At 43.6% G+C, this 22,223-nt stretch overlaps 1 protein-coding gene and 1 non-coding gene across 4 annotated transcripts in view; one reads left to right on the forward strand and one right to left on the reverse strand.

Moving 5' to 3' along the window:
- Positions 1-22,223, reverse strand: part of AKAP13 (A-kinase anchoring protein 13) — a 333,979-nt gene that overhangs the window by 66,937 nt on the left and 244,819 nt on the right. The window contains exons 12-15 of one of the 3 annotated variants that reach the window (XM_045448718.1): positions 14,753-15,123; positions 8,859-8,924; positions 6,580-6,772; positions 2,988-3,096 (exon numbers count right to left, since the gene is read on the reverse strand). In XM_045448718.1, the coding sequence (XP_045304674.1) occupies positions 2,988-3,096; positions 6,580-6,772; positions 8,859-8,924; positions 14,753-15,123 (739 nt within the window). Of the gene's footprint in view, positions 1-2,987; positions 3,097-6,579; positions 6,773-8,858; positions 8,925-12,195; positions 12,250-14,752; positions 15,124-22,223 lie in introns of all 3 variants that reach the window. The other 2 variants (XM_045448719.1, XM_045448720.1) reach the window with 2 other exon arrangements.
- Positions 17,208-17,292, forward strand: TRNAR-UCG. Its single transcript has one exon. It is a non-coding gene; the product is annotated as a tRNA-Arg (tRNA).

Raw genomic sequence — 22,223 nt, forward strand, 5'->3', positions numbered from 1 at the left:
CAGGAGACACACGTTTTCAGAAATGCCTGGATGTTAACAGCTGTAAGACTGTGGTAGAAGGAGCTAATTTCTTTGAAGGAAGAAGACAGAGCCCAGGCAGAAGTGGAAAGTAGTGAGATAAGGTTGATTTCAGAAAGTATTTTGTTCCTAGACAAGCGTACTCATAAGGCACAGTCCACTTAAAGACCATGAAGGACGGCGTTCTAGTTTCTCTAACATTGTTTCAACTCTGGTCAGGGACAGACAGACTGTGGCGCTGTTCTGGGTACTGTGAACTCACTCGCCCCATAACAATAACAAATGCTTATTATAAGCCAGGAAATATGCTAAGGACTTTACATAAATTCACATGTAAGCCTTATCACGTTGTTACCCCTGTTTCATCAAGTAACTTGAGGCAAAGAATCTCACTATGTAGCCCAAGGTCACACAGCCACCCAACGGGCTTACAATGAAACACCAGTTAAAACACTTTAAGTGGCTTTACGATCTCACTGTGCAGATTGTAACCAGGATTCCTTCAGCTGCGAAGACTGTGACTACACACGAATCACGCAGAGTGCTCAAGTGACTTGGAATGGAAGCCCGGAGTCTGTGGCAAACCAAGAACTGTCCAGTTACCCTGATGCTTAAAGGTACAGCACGTGGATTACAAGTTTTACACTCCTGTTCAACTGCCAGAAGTTCTACATCTGCAAAAAACATTTATCACGTTTCTAGAGCAGAATAAAAAAAAATACCGATGGGAAAATTAATATAATTGTATGTGGGGAGGGACTAAGGAGAAACAGTGTCATTAGAGTTGATTAATCCTCCAATTACAGCGTAGGCTAAATCAGGGAAATTGGGGGGCTCGCTAACGAACTTACGACCTAATTGTTCAAATGTGTATGAAACGTACAATGTAAGTTAGAATGAGGGTACCCACCCTATTTTGATCAAAGGATTAAACTCCTGCTTGGAGATCAACCCTTGACAACAGTCTGCAAACTCATTTCAGTCCCCTCTGAGCAGAGCAGAAAATTTCCCAGCAACAGGAGGAGAAGCTGTGTGTGCCAGAACCCCTGGCACTCTAGGACGGTGTTTTCTGGGAGTTAGCCGCATTATTTATAGTGTTTGGCTAGCAACTGAAAACACAGTCAAAAACCATCTTGCTTTTTGGAGGAAAAATTAATGAAGTGTTTCATGCACGAATCAAGAGTGTGTGTCACAAAATACAGGAAAAAAATCCCTCCGTGGGACACATTCTGTTGGTGGTGGACATCTGTTGCTATGGGAGTAGACTCTCCACCATGACACCACACTCACCAGTCGTGGACGGTTAGGGACACAGGGCCGAAAGGTCTCACTCAACAGTGCCCTCCTGTCTCAGTGCCCTGCCCTACTGAACGCTAGCACTCCAAGCTCATCAAATCCACCATTAACAATCCTGTTATGATGATTTTCACTCTGCACCAGCAAGACCTCTAACCCAAAGCCAAATCAAATCAAAACCCAAAGAAAAACAGGAAGGGCGATTTTAGCTGCAGTTCTGTGAGGTTCTGTCGGCATCTCTGAGAATACGCCATCAGTAGGCACACCTTTAGTCAAACAGGCCAGATCTGAATCGCTGATCATGAAAATGAGGACAAAGTTAACATCATTCTTTATCGTGTCTTAGTTCTAAGGCGGAAATTAAAAAGATCAGGCCCATGGTAAGTCATGAATTGAGACAGAACATCTCCCGAATGCAGGACAGAGTCTCCAAATTTTTTAAAAATATGTATTCGTTGTTGAGAGAGAGAGGGGGGGGGGGGGGGGGGGAGGGGGAGGAGGAGGGAGGGGAGGGAGAGAGAGAGAGACGCAGAGCGTGAGCAGAGTAGGGGCAGACAGAGAGGGAGACACGGAACTCAAAGCAGGCTCCAGGCTCCACTAATAGCACAGAGCCTGATGTGGGGTTCAAACTCATAAGCTGTGAGATCATGACCTCAGCCCCAAGTCGGACGCTTAACCGACCGAGCCAACCAGGCACCCCTCTCCAGCTCTTTTAAGGTGGGTTCTATCAGGGGACACTGAAGAAACACCAGAAACACCAGGAAAGTTTATTTACTCCCTTTGCCTCAGCTTCCTGAATACACGGTCTTTCAGCAAAGAAAGGATCACTCCCCCTTTGATGAGCACAAGATCTCAAACTGTAACTACTCATGAAAACAAGAATCAAGATTTTAAAAATAAAAAGGTGAGGTTTCTCAAAGAACAAGCTGCCTTTCCCTGGCAAATATTTAGATCCAATTCAAATATGTTTCTGAGCATCTTTCATGTGCAAAGGCCCTGTGCTTACGGATGCCAGACATCTATGTATCTTTCACAGCCAGCCAATGGGTCCCGAATCTGCATACCGCTCCATTCATCACTGGCAGATGTAATCCTTTCAGCACGTGCTTAACCAACTGAAAGTGTATCTCAGTCTTTCTTTGTCCTTCATGAGCTTCATGACATTTTTGAAGAGCTCAGCAAATGAGTACTGGATAAAATTTACATAATTGTACTGTGGTAACAGAATAGCATAACTTTCAGATACAACCACATCATGTTTGTAACTTACTCTCCAGTGTTTCAGAAAAAAACTTTAAAGGCAGTGATAGAAGAAGAGAGACTTATAAAAACAGTTATGACTTTGATAAGACGGATCAAACATATGATATCCGGGGACTCCAGGTAAAGAATATATGGTAATTCTTTGTACTGTTTTTAGAACTATTTTTAAAGTCCGAAATTACTTCGAAATAAAAAGTTAAAACACAAATCTATGTCCTGACAAGAATCCCAAAACTGGAAGGAAGATTCCAAAACTAAACTAGTATGTCACCTTTTCTATTTAAATGAGCCATTTAGGAGAAGAGGGAGGCAAATTTTGGAAGGTAATGTTACGGGGTCTTAAAGGGAGAAAAATGATAGGAAAAAAGTGTTTAAAATATGCTTCATTTTAAAAAAAGTAATATACTCACTGTCCAACCCAGGATGGCTGATTGTCATTAATGAGATGGATTTTGTCAATGGAGAAGAAATGGCTGATGTACAGTAATTAAATCCCTGTTGTTTAGATCTGTGACATGCCTGTGAAGTAAAAAAAAAAAAAAAAAAAAAAAAAAAAAAAGTGAAAACCAGGATGTAAGCATATGCTCTTGTTATTTCTAGATCAGCACAAAACTTTACATCCCACCCCAACCTAAGAAAAGAACGCAGTACAGGTGAGGGCTAACAGCACAGGCTCTGTGGTCAGACACCCTCGACTCAAGTCTGCCCCTGCTACTTGACTGCTGCTCAACTTCAAAGGAGCTACTTAGCTTTCATGAGCCTTAGTTTTATCTGGAATAATTCAAGTACCCATCCTTTACAGTGGTTTCATATCCCTCCTAATACCTAATAATGTTTTAAACTTAGTACGTGCTTAGTAAACATCTGCTGAACACATCATCAGATGAAAGTAACTTCACTGTAAATAGCAAACTATATACAGTAGTTCTTGTTCTTTGAAAATCTAAGTCTCTTTTAGAGACATAGTAGAGAGCAGTAATATTATTCTGATTTTAAGCATGTTCTTTTTTATTTTTATTATTTTTTTTAATGTTTGTTTATTTTTGAGAGAGAGAGGGAGACCCAGAATCTGAAGCAGGCTCCAGGCTCCGAGCTGTCAGCACAGCACCTGATGCAGGGCTTGAACTCATGGACCGCAAGGTCATGACCTTAGCCGAAGTCAGACACTCAACCGACTGAGCCACACAGGCACCCCAGTATTATTCTGATTTTAAAGATTTGGAAACAGAGATGCAAATAAAAGGCGTTTTAAGATCAAGATCAAGGCAGCCATGCATCTGGGAAGAAGCCTAAAGCCCTTTCATTCCCTCTCCTAAGAGGGCACTGATTCTGCATGTACCCGAGGGGGACCAAGGGTGGCCAAGTTACCTCCCTCAGTGAATTCGCAGCAGCTTCGAGGTCGTGTAATGCAGCCAGCTGCAGAAGCTTGTGTAAGAATACCCCTGAGAGCCAGCCCAGCAGTGCTTACGAGCACACTTCTGGGGTGAGGGACTCCCCCTTCCTTTTGTTCTGAGCGCTCGTTCCAATTGTTAACCGATTTTAAATCGCCAGGAATCCCTCCCTTCTTAGTGGGCTGCAATCTGCACATGCTCAGAGGGGAGCAATGAAAATCCATTACTACCATGAACGCGACTCAAGTGCGCCAAAGACTTTTGATTATTCAGAGCCTGCTCCGTGCGTAACCATGGAGTCTGAGGCAAACAGTTGCTATGTTTCGAACACAACTGTGAGGTCTGAGGAATGACCTCAGTGAAAGGCAGGGACCTTCAGCAGGAAGCTGGCTGCAGGCGACTTGTCCAAATCAGAGACACCAGCAGCTCAAATCCCCACTCTGAAGTTGCACACGAGACAAAAACTGCGGGTGAGCAGAGAGTTCCAGAAAAGCACGAACATGTCAGCAGCTTCCTCCACAAAGGCTCGATCAGAAAGGCCATTTCAGAAAGACTTCGGTGGTAACTGATAGCACTTACTAACACACGGGGTCCTCTGTCCAATTCCTAGGATTATCAGTTTCAGAAAAGGTTTTCCATAAACTGTATTGAGAAAATTAAAAATCTCCTTTTCTCATAAAACACTTCTACTTCAGAGACGTGGAAAGAGGCTGTGAAACTTACACCGGGAATTCTGAGGGGAACGCGGTCCAGCTCACAGCCAGTCAATGAGGCCTTAGGCAAGTCACTCAGGTGGGTGTGAAGCTGTCACCCCCGAGGGCTTACGCCGAATCCGAAAGGATATACTGGCTCCAAGCCCAGGATTCCATTCACAAACCCCCAATGCTGGCATTTTACTGGGTCTTACAATGACTTCCAAAGGACTCTATATACTTTTGTATGACTTGCACTTTTGTTTTTTAGACTCTCCACTTACCAAAGATGCTCTCAGCAAGTCACGAAAGAATGGTTTTTTACTCCCTTTTTCTGTTACCATTAGGCTGAATACATTTAAATCATTTGCTTCAATAAATATGTTCTCCATATTTTTTTAAATTTATTTATTTTTTGAAACGTTTACTGTGTTTTTTTAGTAATCTGTACACCCAACATGGGGCTTGAACTCATGACCCTGAGATCAAGAGTCAGATACTTTTCTGACTGAGCCAACCTGGTGCCCCTCTTCTCCATATTCTTGTTATTTCTCTTAACTTTAGAAAAAGTTAAAAAAGTTAAAAAAGTATCAGGCCCAGAAGACATGGGCGGTGGGGGAAGGGGATAACATGGCAAAATCCCTTTGGGCCTTCAATTTGGTTTTCATCAGGCCTAAATTCTCCTGGGACTTCACCTAAGTGATGCATTAAGGTAATCCTCCAGCGTCCAGTTTCTATCTGGTCGTAGCATTTCTATGTAGTGGGGTATACAAAACACTAAACGTCTACGTAAAACCTATGTCTCCCACTCAGAGAACAGGCTGTTTAACATTTTTGTTGGTTTGTTTAATTAGAAATGTTTCATTACATTTCTATCTAAAACTCCAGTCACCTATCCAAAGACAGGTGTTTAATTTTGTTGTCTGTTTAATTAGAAATGTTTTGGGGCACCTGGGTGGCTCAGTTAAGTGTCCGACTTCGGCTCAGGTCATGACCTCGCAGTTTGTGGGTTTGAGCCCCATGTTGGGCTCTGTGCTGACAGCTCGGAGCCTGGTGCCTGCTTCACATTCTGAGTCTCCCTCTCTCTCTGCTTGCACTCTGTCTCTCTCTCAAAAATAAATAAATGTTGAGAAAAATTAAAAAAAAAAAAAAGAAAGAAAGAAAGAAAGAAAGGAAAGATTCAGGTGTATCACAGAATCCTCCCAGGAATCAATCCAAAGTCCCCTTGGCCCCGGAGGAGGAAAAGGGCCGGGAGCAGTGTGGGCTATAAAAACATGGAATTCCAATTCTCCAGGCCAACTCCCGAGGACCTGCCCCAGGTGACAAGTGCTGGGGAAATCACCTGACTGGCCAAGGACAGCCAGCTGGGGCCCCCAGAAGGGAGTCCTGGGAGAGTGGCAGTGTAAAGAGAGCATCAGGCGGGGGCAGGGAGTGAAGATGCTCTCTGAGAAGTTCTCATAGTGACAGGAAGCAGAACGAAACAGCCATTTCCCAGGCAATGTGAGAAGGCAAAGAATAAGATCTATTTTTTCCAGGAAGGTATAGATTTTTGAAAAATTGGGAAATTTAACAATGCTGTGTAGCATACTGCAAGAGTCATTTTACTAATGGCATGGTGAAAGAAGTCCTCAGATAAGAAGGAAAAACCCAACTTAATATCCTGGATACTTTCCTAATTTAAAAAAGTCTGCTTTGATGGACTATTCAAATCCATGCAGATGAATGGTATTCTGGAATTAGTTAAGTGCTAAAACCTTGCTTTGTGCTAGATGGGGTGTACTAGACCGTGGGTAAGCAATCACAATAACTAGCCTCATAGTAACGTAAGTCTTGCTTTCCTTGTTCCCGACGTGAAGACACATGTAGGGAAGTACAGTTAATTTTTCCAAATGAGCAGCATACACCCGCTTCAGCCTTACCTGCTGATCGAACATCCTGTGTTCTCTCTGGCCTGATTCCAGATCCTCTTCTGAAAGCGACATCAGAGAGTCACCCCTTGCCTCCCCACTGAAAGGGTGCCTGAGCTCTTTGGTGTTTGCGGAGTTTACGTCTAGAGATGAGGACGGCTTGTTTCCGACACCAGCTCCTCCTGTCAAGCCTTCTAGGCTGAAACTGAACACAGAGCAAAGGAGTTAATTCATGTGACTTCTGAGTCTCCGAAAGGGTGTAAGATACGAAAGTGCTTTGAGTGTTGCTGGCAGATTATTTCTAAGTTACCTAGCGAAGCTATCGACCAGAGCACGGCACAAATAAGCACCACCTACCTGTCCCCCAACAGGTCTTGGTAGGCTGAAAAAGCATATGCACTTAGGTTTTCTTACCTCCTTCAATTTATTCAAATGTTGATCATGTAAGGTCATTTTCTCAAGATTTTTTTTTTCAATATACCATGTGGACAGACCAGATTATCTTATTTATCATTTATGTATGTGTGTTTTTCCTTGATCTGATGTAATTAATCTCTGCCAAAACCAAACTAGGCTAATGCCAAAGAATTCCATGGCACAGAGAAAACAGGTGCATGAGTAGCTCTCAGAAAACAGGCAGGGACACTCAGAATTGCCCTTGTGTCGCTTAAGTGGACCTTTATAACTTTACATTCAACTACAGGCCAGTCAACCTTTCTAATTTCATAGGCTCGTGTCGACCCCGGGAAGTCGGGATTACTTATGAGCAGTATCATCTGGGCACATGTGCCCACACAATCCCTGCTGGACAGGCTTCCTGGGAACTGCTGATTGCAGACGGGCACACAGGACACCTTAAAGAACAAAAGCTAGGGGCGCCTGGGTGGCGCAGTCGGTTAAGCGTCCGACTTCAGCCAGGTCACGATCTCCTGGTCCATGAGTTCGAGCCCCGCGTCGGGCTCTGGGCTGATGGCTCAGAGCCTGGAGCCTGTTTCCGATTCTGTGTCTCCCTCTCTCTCTGCTCCTCCCCCGTTCATGCTCTGTCTCTCTCTGTCCCAAAAATAAATAAAACGTTGAAAAAAAAATTAAAAAAAAAAAAAAAAAAAAAAAGAACAAAAGCTAAAAGCAACTATGTCTAAGAGCTTTAATTTTTTTGTCTTGATATTGGCCCAGAAAGGGGGCAAATTTAGGATATGGCATGTAGAATGGGATCCCTGGTGGGCAGATTTTGTGGTTTGCAGAGTGAAAAGCATTTTTTGGTATGCAGGAAACTACAGAGAGAGGTTGGCCATGGATGAGCTTTGGGGTTGCTGGTCAGAATAATTCACATCTGGTACAGCTGTGGTGGGAACTTCTTTAAAATAAGCGAGATCTCAAAATACAGCCAGAGCAGACCGTGTTCTCACTCACAAGCAGTTGGAGGTGCACTTGAAGGTACACTGAAGCTATTTAGTTATCTCTGCTCCAACTGCACAGTTAATTCCACAAATGAATTGCGTATGCCAGTCCAGAAGGGCTTGCATTTGCCTTTTTTTATTTCATAAATTACTTATTATGAACTGAAACCATATGCCTCTATTTTTCTCTAGTGGGTAATTTAAACAATGGACTTTGTTTTTCTTATTTCAATACGACAATAGAAACCATGATTAAGTAGAAGTAAATGTCTCCGTAAAACTCATTTTCAATAGCAGGGATAAGACAGGCTAAGTGAAGAAGAAACTTAGTTTTCTATTGTGAATTGTTTGTGAAGCCTGAGAAAACCAGATGTGTTATTACCACAAAACTTAATCCTGAAAATGTTTCAGTAGTTAAATCTGGCTGCTGAGTTGAGAGAAAAGTATGAAACATTGAGGAATCTATGAATTTGGAACCTGAAGAGACTGATTGACTTGGAAACACAACAGAAATAAAAATTCATCGTATTTGTGGCCTTGCTTCTGTCATTGTTTTCTTCAGGATGTGGGAATCCCCAGGTTCCGGGAAGGAGGACAGACCAAAGAGAGAAGGGGTCTGCCATACCGTAGATACAAGTCTGTGCGGAAAACACCAAATCCACAGCCACTTGAGACACCAGAAGCATCAGAGTACACTATCTGACTCCCGGGCTATATATACCCCTTCAATTGGATCAGTGATGCCCGCAGCAGCAGGAACTCATCATTGTGCTCACAGCCAAAGCGGGCTGCCATATGCATTCTAGCCACCCAGAAGCAAGCTCCCAGCCAAAAGCCCAGGTGCCATATTTTACGATTCCCCCTTCGGTGGCTGGACACGTAACGATACCGTACCTTCTGTAATTAAAGTCAGCACTCAGGGCAGCAGAATATTGCACACCAGAAGGACACCAGCTCATACTGGGGATGACATCAAAGGCAGAAACAGAAATGGAGGGAGAAAAGAGCAAACAGGGATAGGATTACTGGGTTTGAAAAGACAGGCCACAGTTACAGACAGATGGATTTATTGGATTATCAAAAAATTAGGAACATAACATTGAGAATTTAGAAAAAGACACAAAAACCATGGAAACTTAAAACTGTGCTACTAATATCCCTCTAGACACTGTGTTGGAAAGGACTGTGGGAGTCTGTTACAGGGTAACAAGTTGGATTTGAAACCCAAGAATTCCTTCTGCCGGACTCTGAAAAAAAGAGCCCACTCTGCCCACAGATTCCTCCTCAGGTGTCCTCCAGGGCTGCAGCCTCTGCTGCGGGGGGGGCGGGGGGGGGGAGGCCGGCACTCTCTCCACAACTCCACCACTCCCAGACCTCCTTGACCATGGCTATGATACCTAACTGAACCAAACCCATCCCTGACAAAAAGGGACAATGACAAAGTGCACTGGGGTGGGGCTGAGTCACTGGTTTTCCTCAGGTGTTTCTAGGAAGGGTCCGTCTAAGCCAGACACATTCTAAGTCTTTCATAATAATGATATCCCATCAATACTCACACCCACCTTTAACCCCTACTCACTAGGCTGTTAAGCACTGAAGGTAAACAGCTGTAACAAAGGCCACATTTCCTTGTATTTTAATGATAACTAAGGCGTTTACTTTCTTCAAAAGGAAAGGAATTCCACGGTACTAAGTTAAAAATGGGTCTTAATTTTAGGTTTGCAACCATTTTCTCCCACAAGATTAAAAAGAAAAACAACCTCATCTGATCATCTACTTTGATTACCTTGGCACTGATATTTATTTTCAAGTGGGAGGGACAGAAAATCTAGGGTTGGAAATACCATGTAAATATGACCAGGCCAAAAAAAAAAAAAAAAAAAAAAACACAACTCAAAATACGAGGTACACTGTAAAGGGAGCTTCATCAGTACGTAAGGATTTTTGATGGACAAAAGCGATCATTTAAAAAGTACACTGATACTATCTGGCGTCTTAAGTTCAAGTGACGTGCTTTTGATTTTGAAGGGGGGGGGGGTTAACATTAACACCCACTCAGCTCCCTCTGGAATCCTGCAAATGGGAAGATCTGCAGACAGCAAAAACCCCTAACCTTGAATACACCTAATTAACAGTTTTCTTGACAAGTGCGGGTTTTTGATAGAGGAAAAGAGACAAGGAAAATGGTGGGAGAATAGAAGAGCTGCCCCTAAAAGTAAATCTTTAAAATAAATATCTTAAAAATAATTTAAATAGTAAAACACTTAAAACCCGATTAAAGTACAAAGCTCCCGAGGGCAGGAGCAGAAAGGAGAAATACGCATCTCAGAGATAGTTCCAGTCTGTGAAGTGGTATCAGAAAGACTTCTAATTTGCTCATGTGAGGGGAGCAAGCCTCCATATATCTTACAAACACGAGACTCAGAAGCCCATTCTCTGGCATTAACTTAATTTTGAATCTCCAAACTGTTAAGAAAAATTTTAAAATCTCCAACATGGTAAATCAGCGACCGAACTGACATTATTGAATCATTCAAAAAACAAATCTTCTACAGATGTAAACATCCCTTTACTCTCAGAAAATGGTAACACTGTGAGAAAGCAGGATGAAACTGAGGCTGACGAGAAAGAAGAGTGACAGGAGACAGCAAGAGGGACCTCACAGGGGTCCCGAGGCTCCGGGAGCCACAGACCTGCCCTGGGTTCTGGCGGGAAGCTCCTTTCACCAGAGTGTTCGGGGGCGCCCTAAATCTCCTCATCCCTCCATCAGTGGCAGGGACATTTAATGGTTCTCTGGCCTTATTTTGAGATTTAGGAAATTCTAGATTAAAAAAACCCCACAAATATCCTGTTCCCGCGCCTGTGAACACTGGTAGGGATGTTTCAACTTGACTGGCTAAGGCATCATACAAAATTTTAAACTGTAAAAATTAAAAAAAAAAAAAAAAATTTTAAACTGTACTTCACGCTCTTCCTGCAGAAAAACGACTAAGGGTGAAGTGGGATCTGGCACCGTTACGAAGCTTCATCTGTCAGCTCACTGGGACCGCATCCAGCAACCTGTCACCCTCCACTGTCAGCACGTGCATGCTTTTAATAAGGTCACGCTGAAGAGCTTTAACGGAGAGCCAAACAGATCTCTAAAGGTTTCGGGTACCTCTACTGAAAAGGGTACTTGCCAACTTGTTCCCCTGGGAGAAAAACTTAACCGAGCCCTGATTACCGCAGATTCGTGAGAGCATTTGTATTCGAACTCCATTTTGTGCCTGAAAGCCGGAATTAAAGGAAGCCCACCCTTGCAAAGACGACGGGGGAGGATCACTATGTGTGGCTTCCGGAGGACCGGCTTCGGCGAGGAGTTGAAAGTACCCCTGACACGTGGCTCCCAATACGAGGGGCTACCTGCGAACTCGCCACAGTCTGTGGCTTTCTAAATCTTCTTCCCCAAACGGCGGAAGAATAGGTCACTAATGATGACTTCTGAACAAAGTAAAACTCAGCATTTGAAAAGCAAATCGGCACTGTGTGACTCGAAATGACTTTTCAGCTTATAAATTACTCATTTTTAGCTTCAAAATGTTACCTGACAAAAAATAAGTAAGGGACTGAAGGACTGCAAGGGCCCCGGAGAAATGAGCTGATGGCTCTTACCTGCTTTAAGAAACGACCACATCCCCAGAGGGGGAGAAATTATTAAAAAACAAAACACGACAAAACAAAAACAATGGTGTGCAAGGTGTCAGGTGGCCTAGACATAAAGGCTTCCATCCAGTTACTAAGGAATGCGTCAAAAATATGTTAGGGCCCATGTGCCAGCACACAATTATTTCTGGTTCTTGGCCCTTTTGGGCGTTGGCGGGGGGGTGGGGAATGAAAAAGCACTCCTCAGGGACAACTGACGTGTCTTTGAACTCTCCTAGGGAGAACTGGGAAGACCCTATTATCAAAATCATCTGAACACAAGTACAAGTACAAGATGGGGGAAAAAAAAACATTAAAAAAATTTTTTTTAAAGATAAAAGTAGAAAAGGAAAAAATTTCACATTCACGAAACCATTTCATATGCAACAGGCATCAGCGATGAACAAGTACCTATATCTTATTTTCCTGAAGCAGACGTGACATTGTTTTAAAAGACGGTTTAATCACGGATTAAGCAAAATGAGATGCTGGTTAGTACACTAAGCTCAGAGGCAACATGGTTAGTCCATCAAGTTAGTGAACTCTGTACCTTCTCCTATGAATGGGGGGTCTCCTGACAACGTCCCCAAGAACTCGCAATGAACTGAAAATGAATGGTGGAAGAGGTCAGTGTCAAGGTGAAACAAAATGGACACAAATGCATGAAGCACACAGACATCACAAAGGGAAGAGACAATCCACACAGACAAACGGTACAGGAAGTGAGGGAATGAAAAACTGAGCAGTAAGAAACACCAGAACCAAAGAGGCCGGACAGCCTGACAAATCCTGGGGAGGGTTACTTTGCTCCCTCCCTCCTTCCTCCAAAGGGTTAATCAGGTGACAAGGAATGAGGTTGATTAAATTACAAAAGTAAAAGGATTAAAAAAGGCCATTTGAAGCTGTAAAAGGGTCTTCTTCAGACTTTAAAATTCAGCTTATACTCTATGCAGATAATGTGGTAAGCATCAAACTAATTCAAGTCATTCCATTATCTCCAGAGGCATCGGGGGCGGAGGTGTGAGGTGATCCTTAAGGCGAGGCTCAAATAGGAGAGGCCATGATACTGTACAGGTTGAAAATAAAGATAACTGATAAGGTTCCAGTCTTAGTTCAGTCTTGTAATCTCAGGCAAATCATTAGGTCTGAGCTTCAATTTCCTCATCTGGGCTACAGTCCTATCCAGCCCTGAAATCAAAGTCAAGGCACAAGGACCCCCAGTGGGCTATAAAGAAAAATGGATTGCATATAAAATAAACCCTTGTTTCTTGATGTTGTTATCATCTCTGACAATACGTCCCTCCATCCTTCCTTCCTTCCCTCCCTTCCTCCCTCCTTATTATTTATTTATTTATAATGGTATGGACACTTTCTTTTTTTTTTTTTTTAACGTTTATTTATTTTTGAGACAGAGAGAGACAGAGCATGAATGGGGGAGGCTCAGAGTGAGGGAGACACAGAATCTGAAACAGGCGCCAGGCTCTGAGCTGTCAGCACAGAGCCCGACGCGGGGCTCGAACTCACGGACCGCGAGATCATGACCTGAGCCGAAGTCGGCCGCTTAACCGACTGAGCCACCCAAGCGCCCCGGACGCGTTCTTTAAAAAAAAAAAAAAAAAAGTACAGCGTGAATAAAGCTGGCAAGGAGAGCTTTTAGAAATGGCCTTTTACATAATCTATGATTTTGATCGTGTATAAAAACTACCCACCAGATAAAACTGCAGGTTTTCAAGGGCAGACCCTGAACTCCACCAATGTGGAGTCACAGAAAATTACGTGACGTGGTCTGTTACTAAAAGAGTCTGAGAAGAGTAGCAAATTAACAAAGTGTAAGGTATTACCGTGAGCTCCATGAAGGCAGGACTTTGTCTCGTTCACCTCTGTGTCTCTAGAACCTAGAAATGCCTGGCACATAGTGGGTACTCAATGTATGTTGGCTGAATAAAAGAATAAACGAGGGGCGCCTGGGTGGCTTAGTCGATTAAGTATCTGACTCTTGGATTCAGCTCAGGTCATGATCTCATGGTTTCGTGGGTTCGAGCCCTACATCGGGCTCTGTGCTGGCAGAAAGGAGCCTGCTCGGGATTCATTCATTCTCTCCCTCTCCCTCCCGCTCCTACTCACGATGTCTCTCTCTCAAAAATAAATAAAACCTTAAAAAAAAAAAGAATAAATGAGTGAATGTAATCCGATTACATGCATCTATAGCTATGAAATCTGAGCCATGTCAAGGAATTTTTGTTTTAAAAAAGCAGTAACTGCTCCAAGTGAGTTTTTCACACGACCTGTTTTAAAACAACTGTCAGCCTGCCCCCTTAGCTGCTTTTCTTCATCAAGAAAGTAGCTCTCTTGTAAGCACAGCTTTGTATATCTGATGGGCATCACGGCACTTGTTCGTTAGAGCTAAAATCATTTGCTTAAATTCCTGTAAGCAGACTGTGGTCAGAAGCCAACTCTAAACCGCCTTATAGCCTGCTTCCAAACTGAAGGTCTGAGACCGGGTCATATGTACACAAGTCCCCAAAGACTGGAGCATACATGGAAAACTACCAACAATTCAATGACACGGAATGATTCTCCTGTTCTCTTGCTGATTAAGTAATAACTTAGGCTTTAACAAAACTTTCTGCATTAGAAACGGAGGACAATTCCTGGGAAGCAGTGTGAAAATGGAGAGTATTTGGACTGTAAGATTTCATGTCTGTTTCAAAACTGACAGGACACTATTCCCTCCAAAAGTTTTTAATCTAAGCATTTTATGAACAGATCTGGCCTGAAGGACTATTCCTGTTCATTAAAGACCCACCATGTAGCAACCATATTTCACTTGAGATTTTTATTATGACACCTATCCTTAGAGAGGCAGGTATTCTACAGATGAGAAAATTAAAGCCCAGAGGGATCAGGTAACTTGCCCAAGGTTATCTACACAGTGATTTCTAGAGCTGGGGTCTGAACCCAGATTTTCCCGATTCCAAAGCCCTCTAGGCTTTCTTCTGTACCATGGTGTCTCCTACGTTCTTTTCCCACGATAACACCGGATCACACGATCAAAAGCAAGCAGACACTGAGAGATGGAACAAATAGCCGTGCTGGGTCCCGCTCACCTGCGCTGATTCATTTCCGCGTCGCTGGCCGCGTTCTTCCCAGGACCCCAGCTGTGCCTCCGGAAAGGGGACAGGGAGCGCATCGAGCCCCTCAGCACAGAGCGGTTCGTGGGCACTTCGGTGATGCTGTCCATCTCCTCCTCGTCCATCTCACCTGAGCCAGCAGCTTCGCCCTCACTCTCTCGACCCTCAGCTCCAGCCCCATGGCTGTAGAAGCTGTCAAGACACTGCTGATCTCTGGACCTGTTCAAATTTGAAATCTGGGGGAGGGATACGTCACTGCCATGAGAGGAATGTCGATCCAAGGAAGCCGTGTCATCGGTGGAAGAACTGGATCCGGTGATATCACAGACCAGCTGCTCTTCCTCGGGCTGTAACGGAGAGAAGGCATGCACAGTTGAAAATGGCAGGACCCAGAGGACAGCCTCATTATCCCCGGTCCAGGAGTGGCTGTAGAGTGACCGCAAGGTCACAGCATGATCACAGTTGGATCCAAATGGCTGCCAATGAAGGCCAAGTCTAGGTCTGTGCTCTTTCTCCCCTCTTATTAGAGGTAGACAGAACATTCCCTTCTTATGGGGGACCAGCATCTACCTCGGGCTCAGGTCAGTTCTGTAGGCCAATACCATACACTGGAAGGAAGAGAACTCTTGAGTTATCTGGGGTTTCTGTTGCATAAATGTTGCATAAAAACTCTATAAACTCATATACTCTTAGGTTTAATTCCCTGCAAACCCCAACCCCCCCCCCCCCCCCAAGCTTTAACTAAAAACAAGGTTGTCTGCTTGGCTACAATAATGTCGTTCTGAAGTCGATATTCCAAAAGCAAGTCTGCAATTGTTTTTAGAGTCCTTTTGCAAAATGCAGAATTGCTTATGACCCTACCTAAGGTCTGCCAAAAAGCCCACATTCTGGCCACAAATGCCTGACTAGAAGAACTCGATTCCTTTTCCTCCTTTCACACAGAACTGGCAGTGTTATCAAGCCAAATGTCACATAAAATAACCAAGTCCTGGCAATGGAGTCTTTAGTGAGTGATGATGTTCTTTTCCCTGGCCAACTTCTGGAGCCTGCAACAGTACAGTTTTGATCCCAAGTAACCTGACAGTCCTCTGTTTGCTACACACAGCACAACACATACATTGAGAGAAAGATGAACACTCTGACACTCAAAAGATGAATTTATCCAGAAGATACACAGAAGTGTTTAGAAGACACATGATCCCACTCTCAGATTTGGGCACTGAACTGTCTTAGCATCTTTATTTTATTGTGTTCTTTGTAGGCTAGAGAGCAGGGATGAGGGAAAGCCATTCTCTGGTTATTTTTCCTTCTTTACAGCATTTTCCTAATTAGCCAGTCTACTCAAAGCTTTAATTAAGAGTAAAGAAACTTACAGTTCTTTGAGAAAGATTTTAAAAATTATGCAAACTAATGAGCACTTTCAGCTTTGGAATAGAAAACAAGACCTATTCTAGAAGAAGAGTATTTTCAAATGTTTATGCTAACACTTCAAAACATTCTTTATAATGTTTGGGCTGAATCTTGTCAGCTCTTAGGAGTTTTTCTTCGCTCTGTGGCATCCGGCTTCCTCGGTTAATTGCTCCCTAAATGATGCATGAGGGCTGAGACTGACAGGGAGGTGTGAGGGTCACTGGGATCCAGATGGGCTCTCGGGCCCTCCCAGTGAGCAGCAGCAGCAGGACGTGAACCCGGGGCGATTTCAACTAAAACTGCCCTGTTCTGATCATCTTTAAACCCTGTAAGGATAAGATCTCGAGGTCCGTATCAGCAAAGTCCTGTGTGTCCTTCACTGGGCCACAGTATAAAAAAAAAAAAAAAAAAAAAAAAAAAATGATGCTTTCACCAAACTGATTCTAAAATAGGGTAGGTATTATTTTAAAATAAAATCATCAAGGGACGCCTGGGTGCCTAAGTCCCTTGAATGTCTGACTCTTGACTTTGGCTCAGGTCATGATCTCACTGTTTGTGAATTCGAGCCTTGCATCAGTTTCTGTGCTGTCAGCCTGCTTAGGATTCTGTCTACCACTCTCTGTGCCCCTCTCCCACTTGCTCTCTATCTCTCTCTTAAAGTAAGGGGCACCTGGGTGGCTCTGTCGGTTAGGCATCCGACTTTGGCTCAGGTCATGGTCTCATAGTTCATGAGTTCATGCCCCACATGGGGCTCTGTGCTGACAGCTCGGAGCCTGGAACCTGCTTCGGATTCTGTGTCTCCCTCTCTCTCTCTCTCTCTCTGCCCCTTCCCTGCTCACGCTCTGTCTCTCTCTGTCTCTCAAAAGTAAATAAACATTAAGAACAATTTTTTTTAAAGATCAATTTCACTTGTTCCTGCTGTCCTTTTGTAAGGTGGCTGCTAGAAAGTTTACACTAACATAATGTATTTCTATTGGAGAATACTGGCCTGGACGCTTAAAAGCAATGGTGGGTAGGGGGCGCCTGGGTGGCTCAGTCGGTTGAGCGTCTGACTTCGGCTCAGGTCATGATCTCGTGGTCCGTGGGTTCGAGCCCCGCGTCGGGCTCTGTGCTGACAGCTCAGAGCCTGGAGCCTACTTCAGATTCTGTGTCTCCCTCTTTCTCTGTCCCTCCCCTTCACCCCCCCCACCCAAAATAAACACTAAAAAAAAATTTTAATAAAATCATCCACTATTCTTTTTTAGTGAGGACTGCTCTCCAGAGGAACAATGTAAATGGTCACAAATACCAAGTTCAGGATGCCAGCTTTCTCCCTGCCTCCTCCTCAAATTCATGTCCTTCTCAGAATGTGACCTTATTTGGAAACTGGGTCCTGCACAGGTCATTAGTTCAGATGAGGTCATACGATGGTAGGGTGGCTGCGGTGTCCTCTCAGAAGAGACACAGGAGACACACCGGGGGGTGGAGCCTGGAGCAACGGGTTTCGGACCCAAGGACGGCCAAGGAGCGGATTTCGGACCCAAGGACGGCCAAGGAGTGCCGACCAGAGCCTCCCGAGGGAAAGCAGCCCCCGACACCCTGGCTGTGGGACCTCCTGCCTCCAAAACAGTGAAGGAAAGAATTTATGTTGTTTGGAGCCACCCGATCTGTGCTAAGTGGTTACAGCAGCTGTCCCCTGTTTGATTTCTAGTTCTCGGAACAGTGCCAAGGGACAGAACGGGAATGATAAAATGAAATGTGGGATGAGCCCGTCCTAAAGCACACAGGCAAGGCCTCGAAGGAAATGAAAAGGAGCTGAAGTTTCCATTTAGCCATTTATCATATATTCTTATGAATCCATGCTTTCCAATCAGGAAGTGCCATGCGGACAGAGGAACAGGCCCTGCTCAGGTTGGCACCTGCTGGCCTCGGAAGGGCGCCGCGCCACCTTGAAAGAAGGCCTGAGGTCGCCCTGGCACTTCCCCGACCTGAGACTTAAAGAGCAAGCATCCACGCTTCTGTGAGACATGAAAACAAGGTGGGGAAGTTATTGGTGGCCTTTTGATACCCTGTCCGGGGTATGTCCTCCACACAGTGTTGTTCCAATGTGTGCCAAGATGTTTCTCGGTGTGTACTTTTAACTCTGATAAACAAACAAACAAACAAACAAATCCCTAAAAACTAAATAACCAGGGTGTTCCCACCCCCTCCCACTACCCGCCCCCCCCCAACAGTACACATGAGTTCTTTAGTCTTGCGACTCCTGGTAAGAATGATGTGCACAGAGTGTAGTATTCTCACATTCAAGTATTCTTATTGTAACTTTCAACTCTTATTATGAGCTGGTGGTTATTACCCGAGAAAGGGAAAAATAGGACACACTCAGAAATGACTGATCTCTCTTCTTAAGTACTGAGGTGGATGGGTTTTCTTCAATGCCGGACTGAATCTAAAGAAGGCTCTGAGTTACTTTTTCCCAAGACTTGAAGTGTTCTCAAGAGAATTTCATGGCTTCATCAAGTCTTCACACTATCCTGGCGAAACAGAAAGCAGTCCCTGGAGGAACCAGAAACCACACTGGGAATGTGGTCAGAGACTTTTGATAGCTCTGCATGTGTCTGCAGAGAAGCCACTTTTTCACTTCGTCTATCTATCTAATATGATGATCTTTACATCTAAAGAGGCTAGACCTTGATATAAGGCCTGTTGCAAGGTACTATTTTTAATCATGAGCAGGGAAAACAAGTGGCTTTTTTAAACGTCTGATTTTTTTTTTTTTTTCAATATTCCCTTCCAGTCACTGAATTTATTTGTGCTTTAGTTCTTAGGGGATCTGCCAAATAAGAATATGAGAACTGTTACTTCCATCATTCTCCCCTCTCCTCACAGAAAGTACCACGTTTTAGGGATGCTGTTTTTCCATTTACACATCAGAAAGGGGAAAAACTTATGGCTTCTGTCACATAATAGAATGTTCCAGGCCTGACATTTGAAGCCATTCTTAACGGTTTTTGAGTTATGTGTCAGTCTTTCTTTAGAGAGGTTTTTAAAATGTCTGCTAACTAAATGACTTTCAGAGACTTCGGAAATTAGTCCTGATTGTATGGAAAAATGGTGCTCTGGGGTCAGTTTAACTAGTACATGTTTAAAAACCTGGTTTTGACTCCATGTAAATCCAGTGTATTAGTTAAATTGGTCCCATGGCACCATTCCTTCAGGTGGTCAGGAGGGACAGCCTAAGTTCCTGAAAGTCATTTAATATATTTAAGAAACACATATATATACGTGTGTGTGTGTGTGTGCACGCGCGCGCCTATTTTAGAAAAAAATCCATAGCTTTTCTTCCCCTAGTCTTACAAGCAGATGGCCAAAACAATTCTCTGCTAAATACATGTTGTCTTTTTCCCCTACGATGTTGTACTGAGAGTGGCAGAGAAGTCAAAGGGACGGAGAAAGGCAGACGGAGAGAAGGGGTGGCTGGGCGTTGCCTGTGTGTGAGGGAGCAAGTGCACTGGGAGAAAGAACACTGGGTCCATACTGGAGACTGGCACGGGAACCCTCCCTCCCTTGAGCTGCCATCACTGGTTTTCCTCCTGCACGTGGGAGGATCGAAACACACACAAAAACCATCATCTCTACCAACATCCTTCCTTTTTTACAGCTTAGGCAATCCTGGAAATCTGCAAATGGTTACCAGGCTAGCAAGAGTCTCCAGCAGTCCAAGAGAAATGGCAAGGAATGGGCCCAGTAAGTAACACCGAGGTATGCGCACTATTATTCTTCACAAGCGCCAGTCTCTGCCGGACAGCCTGGACTCCAGCGGCAGGAGCTGAGCTGATGGAGTGACCCAAGGATACCGTTTTGCTTAATTTAAGGTCACATAAGCGAAGAAAACTGAAACTGCCAAATAATGAGGTAGATGAAAAGTTAACCAAAAAGGCTCAACAATGATGCTGTCTACACAAACAGCTTGAGAAAGTAGGTCTGTCACTTAATACACATGCAGCATGACTATTCCATAAATGTGAGTCCTAATTACTGGATATTGCCACCTGTGGGGCTCTGTATTCAGTGACTTAGACGTATTCTTTTAATATTTGATTTAGTAGACTGTGGAGCCTGGGTGGCTCGGGCAGTTGAGCATCTGACTCTTAATTTCGGCTCAGGTCCCAGGGTTGTGGGATAGATTTCTGAGTCCGGCTCCGCGCTGGGCATGGGGCCTGTTTAAGATTTTCTTTCTCTCCCTCTGCCCCTCTCCCCAGCTTGCATGCTCGCTCTAAAATTAAATAAGTAAGTAAGTAAATAAGTAAGGGGCACCTGGGTGGCTCCGTTGGTTAAGCGTCTGACTTCGGCTCAAATCATGGTCTCAGGATTTGTGAGTTCAAGTCCCGGATCGGGCTTTCTGCTGGCAGCACAGTACCTGCTTGCGGTTTCTTTCTCCCTCTCTCTCTGCCCCTACCCCATTCGCACCGTCTCTCTCTTAAAATAAACTTAAAGAAAAAAATTTAAAAAACTGATTTAGTAGGTATTCTTACTCTCATTGTACAGATGAGAAACCAGTGGTTCAGTGAGCTTATGTAATAAGATTCTAAATTAACTGGTCTGGGGTAAGGCCCAGATTCTTTTTCTTCTTTAAGCCCTCTAGATGATTCTAAGTATAACTAGGACTCAGTCCTATTATTATATGCTACAGAGCTATGACAAAAATGTTTTAAAAAATTAAGATGGACTCCAGTCCTAAATGTAAAAGCTAAAACATAAATCTTCTGAAAGAAAACATCTTGACTGGGGGCAGACCAATCAGTAACAGGACAGGACACAGGGAGCAAAAGCCATAAAAAAATTGATAAATTACCCTTCATCAAAACTCTAAACATTCAGTACATCAAGACACGTTTATGGAAGTGAGGAGGGAAAACCATATACTGGAAGAAAACATTTGCAAAACATAAATCTAACAAAGGACTGGTATCCAGGATACATATACAATACCTACTTCTCAACAACAAAAAGACAACACTCCTTTTTTTTTTTTAAATGGGCAAGAAATGTGAACAGACACTTCACAAAGGAAGATAACTAAGTGGCTAATAAACACATGAAAATGTGTTTAACATCATCACTGGTTGTCAAGGAAATGCAAGTCAAAGCGATAATGAGCTACCACTTATGTGCACGCCAGAAATGCTGAAGTTGAAACAAAACAATTATATGTGTTGGTAAAAACATGGAACAACTAAAATTCTCATATATTGCTGGTGAGGATGTAAAATGATACAACCACTTTGGAAAAAGGCCTGGCAATTTCTTATAAAACTAAACCAGGTTTCCTACCATAAATGATGTATCAGCCCATCAATTCCACTCATTTACCCAACAGAAATAATAACATTTATACTCCATTTGTAGGACGTTCTGAAATAAGGAAAACTAACCTGCGATGGGAAAAAATTAGAACGGTTGTTGCCTCTGGGGGTTGGAGAGGAGACAGATGGAGGAGGGGCATGAGGAAATTTCCAAAGAAATGGTAATAGCCTTATCCATATGGGGATTTGGGTTACAAAGATAAATGAATTTATCAAAAGTCACTGAGGCACAGCTATTATGGAAAACAGTATGTCGGTCCCTCAAAAACTTAAAAGTAGAACTCTCTATATAATCCAGCAATATCCCACGTCTAGGTATGTGTCCACAGGAAATAAAGCCGCCATCTTGAAGACCTATCTGCACCCCCACGTCCATAGCGGCATTATTCACAGCAACCAAGACATGTAAACATCTTAAGTGTCCACACACGGATGAATAGGGAATGGAAATATTACTCAGAGTTAAAATAGAAGGAAATCCTGCCATTTGCAACAACATGAATGGACCCTGAAGGCATCAGCCTCAGTGAAATAAGCCAGAGAATGACATGACCTCGCTTCTATATGGAATCTAAGAATGGCAAACAGCCAGAATGATGGTTACCCGGGGGCTGGAGGGTAGGGGAAATGTAGAGAGGTTACCTAAAGTGAACAAAGTTTACCTAAAATTATGAGGTGAATAAATTCCGAAG

Source organism: Leopardus geoffroyi, chromosome B3 (assembly GCF_018350155.1).
Source record: "Leopardus geoffroyi isolate Oge1 chromosome B3, O.geoffroyi_Oge1_pat1.0, whole genome shotgun sequence".
Classification (NCBI taxonomy): Eukaryota; Metazoa; Chordata; class Mammalia; order Carnivora; family Felidae; genus Leopardus; species Leopardus geoffroyi.